Source organism: Pieris napi, chromosome 6 (assembly GCF_905475465.1).
Source record: "Pieris napi chromosome 6, ilPieNapi1.2, whole genome shotgun sequence".
NCBI classification, from domain to species: Eukaryota; Metazoa; Arthropoda; class Insecta; order Lepidoptera; family Pieridae; genus Pieris; species Pieris napi.
The window spans coordinates 3,790,159-3,803,692 of record NC_062239.1 but is presented as its reverse complement, the minus strand read 5'-3'; the positions used below and the strand labels follow the sequence as shown (position 1 = coordinate 3,803,692).

Genomic DNA, 13,534 nt, shown 5'->3' with positions numbered 1-13,534 from the left:
AACTTCACCGAGAAATGGAAACTAATTGGGATTTCATAAACTAATGCTGTCTTTATCTATGTGTATCTGACTACTCACTCTCTTTCTCTCTTTGCCAACTCAATAAGGCTGTGTAGGTTTTTTTATATAATTTTGTGTTCATAATTGGGTGATATGGTAAGGTTTCTAACTTGTAGTGACTTATTTTTTTGTCGGTACAGGATGATTTGTGTGATTATATGATTGGTATGCTTGAGGACGATGAGGCGGCCCTTATATGCGGAGAGGTTTGAAATTGTTGTTTTCGCTAGAGCTACCCTCATACAAATCACTCCGAAAGACCATTACAACTAGCTAGATTTAATCAATTTTAGATGTATAGAATATTTACTAGAATCTAGAGAATTCTTTGATATCCCTGAGATTATTTTTCTGTTCCCGTATTTCTATAGGTATCTCCATAGATGCGAGAGTACTAGAACAGAAATAATTAAGTTATAATGGCCTGACCTTTAATCTTCCAAAGCTTGTAGTTAAATGTCAGTCCCTAACCGATTTGTGTGGTTTTCTCTTACTTCAGATATCAGTGCCTCCTTAATGAACAGGAATGGCAATTCGCTTGTACATTTTTGAATTATTTTACCTCTAGATAAGAATTAACGTGTTGCAGGTATTTGTATTCTATAGGTGAAAGATTACACTTGAAATCAAATAACAAGAAATCACTAAAGTGATTTTGTTTAATCATGTTAACTGATTTTTGCCCCGAAGCATAGACTTTATAGAATCTCAAATAAGAACATATATTTTGAAATTAATTTAATAAGTCGACTAGTCATAGATAACACAGGACAACGCTACGTACTATTTTATCTATGGTCAACAATGCACATCTAAATGTATCAAATCCTGTAATGTGCTTTAAATTTTGCAAAGTATTTAAACTTAAAATCAAATTATGGTCTGACTTGAAATAAGTTTTTTTTTTTAGATTTTGCTACTTATCTAGAGGTATACACAAAGTTGTATCGAGTGTACATTCGAATTGCAGTCATAATGATTTTGAAAGTGAACTAAAATATTGACATGTTTTACCCTTTATTGACATTGTGCTAAAACAATTCATTATCATTTGAGAAATTCGTTAATAAAATTCGAGTAGACTTAAATCGATACATATAGCAATCTTTGCTCATGTTCACAAAGTTTTTTAGTTTTTATTATTGGGGGTTTCTATCGAACTCAAAAATTTAAAGTAGGCTATAAATTGTAGAGGTGTAAATCGCCCTACATTTTTGTCTTTGGTTAGATTGGCGCACCTGTACCGTTTAAATTAGATTGAATACTCTCATCTGTATTTAGAAAACTATATTTTTTACTATAACATAGACAATATAAACTGCATATATGTATATGTTATTATGAACGTATATAACATTTTAGGAAATGAGCCTTAGTATAACTGGCGTACATCAAAGTTGGTACTATTTAATGATTAATTTAAAAATATGTAAAATATTTATCGGGAATTACGTATGGTTAACTAACAATTTCAGGGGGCTGTAAAAGATTCTGGTACTGGTGGTACCGCGAACACTGGTGGAAATTGGCCCCATAGTGGAAAAGCCACGCCCCTTACTGCCGGTCACTTGACACCTGCTGACAGACACGGATCCGTACAGGTTAGGCCTTTCGCCATTATTCATTCTTATATAAAACCTTTGGAATTTTAGCTGTGATCTAGAAACTCACTATCCTATTAAAGAAATGAGGAAACAAGCCCTAAATATGTGCCAAAACTGAAACTTATGTTATATCCGTTTATTTATGAGCTAGTTAGCGAGTTAGTTTCTTTGAAACATATGAAAAGCTTTCCATTATATCTATCATGGTTATAACTCTTATACAAGGTATAAACATACGTTATAGAAAACAAGACTTTCAGTGATGGGGAAAAACTTAGGCCAAATGAGAAATCTTTTAAGTTAAATATCTTTAGTCAATTACACTTATACACAATATAAACATAATACATGGTTAGCCATAGTTATCAATCGTTTAGCAGTTCAGCATAATCTAGGAATGAAATTATGACATTCGGATTTAAAAAATATATGGTCGTCTTTAGCGATTGTCTTTGACACATGAATTGTCTCTTAAACGCCTAAATTAGTAAAAGATTTTTCGTCACTCTTGTTTTTGTAAAGTATCGTGTGAATGATAAAGACGAAACAATATATATTTGAAGAGTATAGTATCTTTATGAATAAAGGGGCATATCCGTAGATTCAGAGACAATTTCAAGTCACAGCTATGAAATCGTCATCGATTTTGATAGATGACAGTTCGCACTCTCTCAACCTTTAGTTATATATAAATTTAACTTTTTTAGCATCTGAAGAATAAACATTTTCGGTATGTCAAATTTCCTGGATCTGACACTACGGTCAGTTTTGCTCATAATTGTATGTTTGTGTGCATGGACGTAACGAAAATCAATGAATTTCAACTTCGGAAATTATATTTTTTTGCATTAACAAAAACAAATGCTAATTGTGTCTTTGTGGTTTTCTACTAAACACTTACACATACTATTTAAATGCTCTTTACACAACTTGACAAATATTAACTTGACAATATCCTTATGTAAACAAAATAACATGATCAAAAATATATAAATATGTGACTGTTGAAAGAGGTTTAAAATTAATTGTTAATGCAATTTAACACCAAGCTCAGACATTTTGGAAATTTTGTTTTTAATTATTATTAAAAAAAAACTGTACTGATTTAAACTATATGTATTATTTATATCTTTGTATTTCACGTAATCATTTGATATACCTGAGAGACATATTTGTCGAGCCATATACTAATCTAAAAAAAATATTGTTTCGTCGGAAATGCAACCCAGGACCTTCCAAAAGGTTTTGCATACAACGGTATGTTAATCAGATATATTTGCAGGTGGTTAGTTCAACGAACGGAGAGTTAGGTGCGGATGACCCCACAGCCGGGCATAGCAACACTCCAATCACTCAACCGCACCATGAAGTGGATGTTGTCGATGACACCAAGTCAGTGTTGCAACTGTATGCATTGCTTCCGGTTTTTATTTTTTTTAGTTTTCCTTTTTTGAACTTAGGAACTGCCAAGTTTCACAATTGCCATATTTTAATTTTGTTCTTGCTATTGGTTACCATACGGTTCCGAAATGAATACTTTTATCTGTTTTTAAATTCATATAACAAAAAAAAATTAAGTCTGACCGTCACGTGATCATTAAGTTGACCTGATTGGTTATATTTTTGGCTATGGATCGCTATGACGTTATGGTGAACCTTATCAGTATTCACTAGTTCAACAACTAGATTTTTGTTATTATTTTAATACCCTTCTTTAGTTTTTTTACTTTTATTTTTAGTTTGTTGAAGGCCAGTATTTTTGCTAATAATACCTTTTTAGTTAGACCTATTTCTGTACATCTTGCTATTATCCTTTGTATGAAGCATGTTCCACCTTAGCCCAAGGCAGACTCGTAAATCTTCATACAGACAATCCGTGTATTCCAGATGCTGTTGCTTCTTCAAGCGCAAAAAGAAGAAGTGTGCGACGCGCACGTACAAGTGACGCGTGTGCCCCACGTGACCGCACAGACATACATTACAGACATTTTACACAAGTCATTTACAGACACATTGCATACACGCGTTATTACATACCTCGATCAAGTACGCGATCGGGAACTGAGAAATATTAATATTCGATAAATATCACCCTTTTTAATATTTTCGTTGGACGTCAATAAAACTGATTTAATGTATATTGATAATGATATAAGATCTCTATTCTAAATCTAATATTTGTTCAAAGTCCATAGAAATAGTTTTGACAGTTCTTGATACTAGTTTGAGCCAGTTCGAAGATCGCGTACTTATTCCGCTGTATATTTCTCTTTATTCTACAAATTATTACAAATAATGTAATATAGAATCCATTTTATTCGTACATTACATTTTTCATGTATATAGAATATGTATAAAACAATTAAGACAGACGACTTAATGTAAAAAACTTGCAAAATAAACCCCAAAAAATTAAATTAAATTTTTAAAAAATGTTTTGTTTTTCGCGTTTATTATGAAAATTATATTATATTAGTTCAATGGTTGTTATTACGTATAAAAAAGGCAGCTATATCAGTAATATTATTGCATTATGTATTAAATCTTTTAAACTTCTGAACTATTTTTCGATCGGGGTGCATAAATCGTCACATAAATATTTTATTGATCTATAGATTTTAGATTATGACGTCACATCCGGTCACCATACAACAGATGATACTCTTCATAAATTCACAAAAATGTGTGTTCTGGTGCGGTTTTTAATGTTTGTGTTCCCGTCCGTAGCTATTTTCATTTCACCGAAAACTTACGAGATCGCTTTGCCCGAAAAAGACCATTCCAACTCGAACAAAAACTATAGCATTATAGAAGACAATAGATGTCGCTTTTCTCCGTTTAGACGCAAAATTTTCTTATCGCAAATACAATGTTTATTTTTTGTTACATAAGTAATGAATTACCATAATATAAGATATCGATCTATAAGTTTGTGTGTTAAACTCGTGTCTATTTTAGCGGCGCGTGTGCTAAACATTAAACGTTTAAAATCACATTGTATATTTATTATCATTTATTCCTAAATGCATCACTAAAAACGTTTTCATAAAATAACACTGTCTCTTTCGAACTAATGCTAATTGTTACGTGAGAACGAGATGGCGATACGTAATGTTAAGCACACGCGCCGTAATATGCATATTGTAGTTGTAATTTTATTTAGTCATCGTATAAGTTCAATTCGTGCGAGTTCACTCGGCTCCGTTCATAGCGCTGCCACTTCCTATCTTTATTTATGCCTATATAATTAGTTTAAGAATGTAAACAGGCAATTTCATGCAATAATTATTTAACGGAATATTCAAGTATGATTGTGTACGACTAATTTGGTCTAAGTATGGATACGACCACATACTCAAAGGTGAATGTTTATATAGCGTGCAATAATTTATGTATAAATTCATTACAATAGTTTAAAATAATACATTTGTTTCAATCGGTGAACCCTGAACTCCTTAAGACTGGTTGAAACATGTCATAGCGTATGGTCCGAAATAAAATCTACAGACTGTAACGAATGACTTGATGCATCAAAGCGACGTTGGGTTTCATTTCGGACGAGTTTTGTGTAGAGACCCGCGGTTCATGTCAATTGAAATCAGTTTTTAGGCCTTAAACGATATATCATTAACAGTAGAGTAAAATTTCTGTCGATTCGATTGCAACCTCGGTCTGAGTCGAAAGTTCCAAAAATTATACTAAATGTTTTTAATATCGTTAAGAATTGACCGTCGTTGCAATGTGAGGTGACTGAGTTACATCGTTTCAGTTAAGTGTTAGATTAATGAGTCGTTAGACTGAATATCGCCGATGCGATGGCGTTGCTATGGAGACGTGCACGTATATGTATACGTGTCCGTGATCGGCGTGCTACGTGTATAAATTGTACAGCTTAGGAACGTTTGTATATTTTTGCTTGGACAGAAATGGCAACGAATAGAGGTTTTGGCCTTTTTGATTGATTAGTATAATCTTGGTACGTGCAAGCTATAGAACTCTTGCAGATAAATAATTAACTTGTATATGATACATCTTGTGTATCGGCGCGTTGTTTGCTGCGAGTTTATCGGTTACAGTGGCGTTAATTCCAAGTATTTTTTGAGTATAGTCATCACAAATCCTAACTCTCTTAGGAATTTAATTTCGGCTAAGTAATGTTAAAAATGTTTTTGAAGGACGCTGTCTTCATATTTTTAGAAAAATATAGGTAATACGGTGTACGCTGTATGATAAATTTTAATGATGCGTATAAGTTTTTCTATGAATTGTAACAAAGTATTCTCTCGTTGATAGATCATAATCATTGTACAATCATTAAAGTGATAGGTTACAATATAATGAATCATTATCTTATTATACCATAGTCGTACCTAATTGTTACTTTCTATTGCTAGATAGAATAATCAAATTAGATTGGGTATAACGTGTGATCTCTTAACACAAGTTTAAATTCGACGTGTGTTAATAATTTTAAAGTATATTGTTGTGTAAAGTGACGAATCGCAGAGTTTGTGATCTGATTGTGGTTCTAGTGATACGGACCGTCTCAACAATTACTAACGATCAGTGTTTTGTTCGCTTCTCGAGACAAAGTCACACCAAACTGATAACGGAAGACACGATATCGAAAGGTCTATCTTATTCATATTGCTGTAACATGACTTTGTCTCGGGTTATTTAGTTTGAATTACAATATTAACGATATGTACATAGTTTGGCCGTCTGGTGCCGAATGATTTAGAAAACGATAAAACCGGACATTGTAATTGAAACTGATATTACATTTTTCTTTGACGACAACTGCTGAAGATGGAATTATTATTCCTCATATTTATTAGAACCAGCACCACATTTAGAACGGTGCGTGGACACGGCGTGTCACGCGTTCTGTGTAGTTAATTTAATTGATAATTTGGAAGATTTCGCTTACTAAGTAAGTTTCGGCTTGAGGACGCACGAGATGGATTTTTGAGCTATAGTTATATAACTTTATGTATTTATAATACATGCTTTCGAAACTGAATTGAATTCTTATTGTTAAGTATAAAATAAATATTCATTATTATAGAAACAATTCTCAGTGTTTATTTTTTCGTAACATGTAAATTTTGCGTATGCAATTTGACTTATATTCAGTTATGGTCACAACCTGTTTTCAAAAATACGAAAATATTTGTTAACTCATAATTAAATAAAGCTTATTATAAGAGATTTGTTTTAATTATCTACCTACACCAACCAATTCACTTCGCCACTATTAGAATATCTTATTGTTCAAATGAACATTCAAGGAGGTTCTATATAAATAACAAAACAATACTAGATTTTAATTTAAACAAAAGCTATGCTTAGCTAGAAAAAAAAAACAAATAACAATAATTATGTTATGTAGTACGCAGTTGGGACGTCGCTACCAAACCATAGTTAATGTTAGGTTCCTCTAGGTTCACATCCTGCTATATAAACCAATGTTTACAGATAATTGTTGAGTGACTAAGTTTATTTAGATCGGTACGATACGATCTATTTCCTGGCCAATACAGTAATGGCGAATACAATACCCCCTCTATAAGAGCATAATCTGAACTGGGCTTGTACATTATTTGGAGTATATTACAATATCATCAAGCATTTCTGAATGTTAATTTTTCGAAACCAAACGACGAGTGTGCCTAGTGAGTTAAGAGCGCGACAGCCATTTAATATATTGTATAAAACATTGTGTATGTATGTATTATATACTCTACATTGCGCTACCTACACAAAGTTAATGTAAGGTGAATATTGTTTAATTACCTTTTTCTAAACTATATTCTTTTGGAGATTGGAGTTTTTTTATGTACCAAGAGCACAAAGGCACTCTATGGTACTGATAATTGATAAATTACGATTGACAGGTTGACATATGATACTCTTGGCAGATGTGAAATGTGAATTATTATTTATTATCATTGCTACTAAATCTGTGCATCATAGCTAGTATAAAAGTTATATTATTATACTAAGAGTTGCAGGATTTCCAAATATTTCTAATTCGAATAAATTGTCTCGTTTATTTTAAATCTCTATTTGAGTTAACATAAAACGGCGAAAAAACGACCAAACAGTCCTATTATATTATGTTTGCCGTAAACACTCGCCGCTTATTACGTTTAGGTACAAAAGTTTTTGTACGAGAAATTAGGCAAAGGAGGTTACCTGGACCAAACCCTGGTTTAGATAATCGATTAGAAGAATTTAGAAAAGGTGGTATCAAGGTTACGGATGATGATGCTGAAGAATTTATTGAGAAATCAGACAGTACCTTTTTTGATGTAAGTTTCAGTAGCAAAATATTTTTTGAGGTTACCTTTTAATTTGAATTGTATAGTTTATTATACTGCTTTTTTAGGTGGGTCAAGCATACAATGAACATTTTAACGAGACCTTGATTGGAAAATATAAATTAAGACATCAAATTGTAAAGGAAAGATATTTCAAAGAGAACATGCCAAACTTGTTAACCTGGAGTGAAAAAGAACAGATTCGACATTTAGCTACCACTATGCCTGATGAATGGACTCCGCAAAAAATAGCTGAAAGCTTCCCAGTTACAGAAGCTGTTGTTAAGGTACTTACTTTACCATATTGAATTTACTCTTTTACTAGCATCTCAAGAATGTATGAATTTCACATTATTTCATGTTAATCAGGCCATTTAATATTTTTCATACAAGTAGATGTTTCGCTGGTATATGTTAAATTATTTAAAAATAATTATTAATTTCAGAAACTACTCAAATTTCCATGGAAACCAGCCACAGAGCAAAGAATTTCTAGACATGATGCTTCCGCGATGAGGAATTGGAGAGAACTAAAGGAGGGTACTCTAGATATACCTGAAAACTTAAGGCAACATTTTCTTAAATTCTCCGAAAGGACAATACCACCCTTGAAAAAATCTAGTATTAAAATTGATGTGACTCAAGAGGAGAAAATGGGCGAGTTTGAGAGAATTATTAAAAAATGTGCCTCTGAAGGCCACAGTGAAAATGAAAATCTAACGGAAAACGAGACTAATGTTCATAATAACACAGAAAAAGTAAAGAAAGATAACAAAAAGCTCACTTTAGATGAATTAAGTAGTAAAATTAAAAGTAGATTAGAGAAAGGGAAAAATGTTGATCTACCCGATCAACTTATTATTAGCTCAGTGTCAGATGTTTCCAAGGCAAAACCTAATATAAGCCAGGACATAGAACTAAGTAATATTGATGAAAGTAAATTAAGTGAGGTGACAGATTTCAAAGAGGACTCAAAGAAGTTAGAAGTTTTATCTGGCACCAATTATCCTGAAAGGATAAGAATTCCTAAAAAAGCCTACAAAAAAAATGCTACTTTTAAGGTTAATGACTGTTTCTACGATCATGATGGAAGATTTTTGTATAGAGTTATAGGAATGACTGAAAATTAAAACTAAGGAAATAATACAATTATTTAGAAGCTTGTTTTTATATAAAATTATATGCCTTTATTACATTGTCCTTTATGATAAAATAGAACAAGTCAAATACTAAATGCTAAGATCAAATTATTGCATGTCTTTTATATAACTATGCGGTATATCTATTCTTACATAGATGTGTGATTACATCGTTACAAAAATACATTTGTTACATATTTGTACAGAATAATGAACATAATATGGCTTTAAGACATCACATCTGTTTCTAAATAAAATAAACTCTTCTAGGACAAACTGAATAAAATAGGAATTTACTTACACACAAAATGTGATATAAATTGATATTTTCAACAATATTTAAATTAATGCTGATAAGTATTGGGAAAAGTGAATTAGGTATACAGAAATCTAGTACAAAGTTCACTAAAGAGTCTGTGTATCTGATACATATGTAAAACACGATTTGAGCCAACCACTAAGATTGTCGGAAAGGTTTTAAACTAAAATTTAATAAATGGTTTTAAATATGTACTTATGTTTGTAAAAGAAAATACACACTACATTCTGAGTTACATAAGCAACACATTGCATAGTACTTTCCAAACTGAAGTTTTAAGCATTTTACAAATTTTAACTGACAACAAAAGTTGAAAGTTTACATGTGTAATGTTAATTTAATTAATGTAACAAAGAAATGAAGGTTTCACATATAACCACACTATTTACATTGAGTGTTAGGAAAAGTCACATAAAATACAGTTACATAATATAAAGAATGAATTTTAATATAGGCCATAATTTTGTTTGTCCCGGCTCAACACTGGACGGCACGTATTTTTAATAGTACATTAAAAAATAACGTCACTTAACAAAGCAAAATGTCTCAACTTATGTCTTCAAAACCAAAAATATTTAAGTTGAAAAAGCAAATATGTAATTAAAATTCTTAAGAAATTTAAACCAATAATTCAATAAACCCTTTTACACTATGTAAACTTTTTTATTTCAATACTTTTTTAACCTTAACATTTCAAATATTGTATATCTACTATAATATCACAAACAATTTCGTTAAAATTTTAATAATACCGAAAAGTTGATTTTCTCAACCGAGATTGGTGTTTATGCAATTACTTTATTTATGTTAACAAGGACATCAAAACTAATTTTTTTTTGTGACGCAAATTGAATTGATTGCCTGAAAAATTTCTGAGATGATAATTTATATTCTCTCAAATATTAGAAGTTAGTACAGGATCTCAGTTCAGAAGCATATTTTACACAAAAATCAATGAAATTTAGTATAGTTAGTCTGGCATAAGAAAAAGAGAATTCATTGTAATTGTTATGTGATCTCTGTGTATTGCAGTGAAAGCAAATTTTTATTTAAATTTGATTTTCTCTCACATATGGAATTTAGCCAAAATGAAGAATGTCCTTTCCGCTGCTGGCCGCTGTCCCAAATTACCAATTACTTAATAATAATATATTCAATATATAGGACTGTATAATTAAATATAGCTAACCATATTTTTTATATTATAGGAAAAGCATGGACTTGAAACTAAAAATTATGATTTTTTAAATATTTTTATAAAAATTATTTGAGAATATTTTTGGTGTGGTGTCAAGTGTAAACCAAAATTTTAAGACCATGTACAATTTAGATGTTTCAAAGTATTATAAAATTAAACCGCAAATTTAGCCTTTAAAGATTTTTTATATATAGCGGGGCATTTGGACATTCCCCTTTAAAATTGTTCATACTTCTTCTACCTTAAGTCTAAGTCGTTTGAAATAATGCCTACAATAGGCGGCCGTAATTGATGGAGGTAAGTCCTGAGGTCTTGCCTCAGTTCCTAGTTGTTCTAACGCTCGCGTATACTCGCGTTGTAGTGCTACAAAATCAATATTTTGTTCCCCAAGGGCTGCCATTGCGAGGAAAATGATTTCCCTGTAAAATATAATTTTGTATAGTATATACAATTATTATTATTTAATATATATTAATATATTATATATATTAATATATATTAAAGCTATAATATATATTAATATTAGCTTTAGTCATATGCATTTCGGAATAACGTTTTAATTTAGCAGAGTACTTTCAGAAATGAATTGAAAATGTATTTCTATTTATCTATAAAAATTATGGGCTAAGTTATGAAATGTCATTGTTTCAATATCAACAGGTAACAGGTTGATTAACCAGCAAAATGTTAATCAAAATTTTGTCATATTTTTTGCATTATGATTAATAAATATACATATATACGTAGTTAAGTAATCTTATTCATAAATATACTAAGACCTAATGGGCTATTCGACAAGATTTTAAAAACAATTTTAAATTATTAATTAGTGACTATAGTACTTATACAATTATATTTATATTATAATTCTATAGCTTTAATTACGGCTTTCAAAATAAATATGTACTTAATTAGAATAACCCGCCAAAACGGTTTTTTTAGACAAGATTGTGTCACACCAGCCCCTATGACGTACCATGGCAGTACACACGTAAACAATCGTCAAGTTTTTTAAACATGTTAATTATCATTTTTAAAGTAAACAAATACTCATAACATATTTCGATCAAAATCAGTCTCCTACAAAATTAAACTCCAGGACTGTATTAGGATTAGACAAAGGATGGCATATTATTAACTGGCACGACACGTCATCGTCGATTCGTCTAATCTGTGACCGTTTTGTGTCACGTGACTGACGTACAAAAATCTATATTTTGAATAAGAGTGTTTTCGACAAATTAATAATTTCTTACAAGTTATTTTACGGTTTTTAATGTTTAGTACAGATTACTCTCAAATGCACTTTATTTTTCATACTGTCAAAGGTCAAATATATATAGGAGTACCCAACTCTACGTACCTATAAAATGAATGATAGCGTTTATTTCCCGAAGTGGATTCCCTCCAAGAAGCCAATTTGCGTATCGCATCCGATAAATCGTTGCTGAGAAGGCCATCAAGTATTGATACAATTACTCTGAAATTTAAAAGTTATATTAAAACGTATTTCTAAAGTGCCAGGTGTATTTTAAAAACATTTTAGATATCAAGTACTAAACGAATAAATAAAACTTTTAACGGATATATATTATATACTCAATACTCTGATTATGTCATTTACTGAGCACGACTGCTGAAATGGTCTCATTTTTTATCGGTAAGTAATTTTGCAATTACCAATTTTGCGGCAATATTATAATACTATTACTGGACAGTGGACACTTAAAGTTATGTAAATAATGTAATTCGTATTTATACTCGCTAATTATTAGCTTACACATTTTAGACAAAATTATTTCTTTTATAAAATAAAGATTTTTGAAGATTATATGGCCTGAATGCGGATTTGTCTCCTATTACCAAGAGTCAACAATTTCACAGAATGAAACAGAGTTTTCGAAGATAATTAGAATTTTCAAAAACATTTAGAAAATCTTATTTTATACGAAACTTTTCAATTATTAGCTTACACATTTTAATTTAATTTCATACACAACTGCTAATTTAATACGTACGACTGTCGATGCTGGGAGTCATGTTCCGTTAAAAGCAATGCCCGTATTTGCCTCGATCGCGTCGTGTGACGTTCCATCCACGCGCGATACAACGGCTCTGCCTCACCGTCCGCACAGCGTAGGGTGTCCCAACCGCAAATGACACGACAACCTATTATAAAAAAATGTGTGCGTGTACTAGGTGTACACATGTAAGAAGTAAAACTTTTTTATGACCTTATTTTTCGAAAAATGATCTACTATAAGCAACTTTACAGAAATTTGTTAAATAAAGTTAAATTAGATAAAGTTTAACAAAAGGCTTTTATTTTCATAGACATGAATACAAATACAATTATTTCATTTTACCTTATTACTAATTACAGAATTTCATTAATTGTAATAGATTTATTACTATCATTGTTATCGTTATTATATATTTTTGTTATGAATGGCTTCGAATCTCTTCGGATCAACCGTGGTAGAGACAAGAAAAAGATGGCGCGTAACCGAAAAACGTGACGATTTGCTACAAAATTTCTCCCATACGTCGATAAAGTTTCATTCCAACGCCGATAAAGAAGTTTCACTTCATAAGATTTCATTTGAATTGAGATGTATTTACAGTGCAGTAGGAGAGTTGTAGAGGAATTCAGAAGGAAAAATAAGATAATAAGCAATAAAAAATAATTTATAACAACGCAAACAATATTTCGTACAAAAGATTTGTTGTTAGCATCAAAAAATAAATAAAAGTACTAAGGTCATAATTTAAACTCAAAATATCTTTATTCAAGTGGGTAACCAAGTACACTTTTGAATCGTCAAGTTAAATTAATCGTTAATTTACATTTACTACCAGTTCGCAAATCAAGGGCGTAGAGCGGGTAAGAA

General features: G+C 31.0%; 3 protein-coding genes across 29 annotated transcripts in view; 2 read left to right on the top strand and 1 right to left on the bottom strand.

Moving 5' to 3' along the window:
• Nucleotides 1-6,873, top strand: part of LOC125050708 (casein kinase I) — a 37,757-nt gene extending 30,884 nt beyond the window's left edge. For 16 of the 22 annotated variants that reach the window (XM_047650728.1, XM_047650727.1, XM_047650722.1 and 13 more), the window contains 4 exons: nt 201-266; nt 1,536-1,661; nt 2,947-3,087; nt 3,552-6,873. In XM_047650728.1, the coding sequence (XP_047506684.1) occupies nt 201-266; nt 1,536-1,661; nt 2,947-3,087; nt 3,552-3,749 (531 nt within the window). In that variant the 3' untranslated portion in view covers nt 3,750-6,873. Of the gene's footprint in view, nt 1-200; nt 267-1,535; nt 1,662-2,946; nt 3,088-3,533 lie in introns of all 22 variants that reach the window. The other 6 variants (XM_047650730.1, XM_047650734.1, XM_047650738.1 and 3 more) reach the window with 5 other exon arrangements.
• A 739-nt stretch (nt 6,874-7,612) lies between these two features.
• Nucleotides 7,613-9,637, top strand: LOC125050131 (neugrin). The gene is made up of 3 exons (XM_047649752.1): nt 7,613-7,978; nt 8,056-8,274; nt 8,434-9,637. Exons 1-3 carry the CDS (start codon nt 7,784-7,786, stop codon nt 9,115-9,117), a joined length of 1,098 nt encoding a protein of 365 aa, XP_047505708.1. The 5' UTR covers nt 7,613-7,783; the 3' UTR covers nt 9,118-9,637.
• A 608-nt stretch (nt 9,638-10,245) lies between these two features.
• Nucleotides 10,246-13,534, bottom strand: part of LOC125050130 (DENN domain-containing protein Crag) — a 34,721-nt gene continuing 31,432 nt past the window's right edge. For all 6 annotated transcript variants that reach the window (XM_047649745.1, XM_047649746.1, XM_047649750.1 and 3 more), the window contains 3 exons: nt 12,662-12,812; nt 12,007-12,123; nt 10,246-11,062 (listed from right to left, as the gene is read on the bottom strand). In XM_047649745.1, the coding sequence (XP_047505701.1) occupies nt 10,870-11,062; nt 12,007-12,123; nt 12,662-12,812 (461 nt within the window). In that variant the 3' untranslated portion in view covers nt 10,246-10,869. The remainder of the gene's footprint in view (nt 11,063-12,006; nt 12,124-12,661; nt 12,813-13,534) is intronic.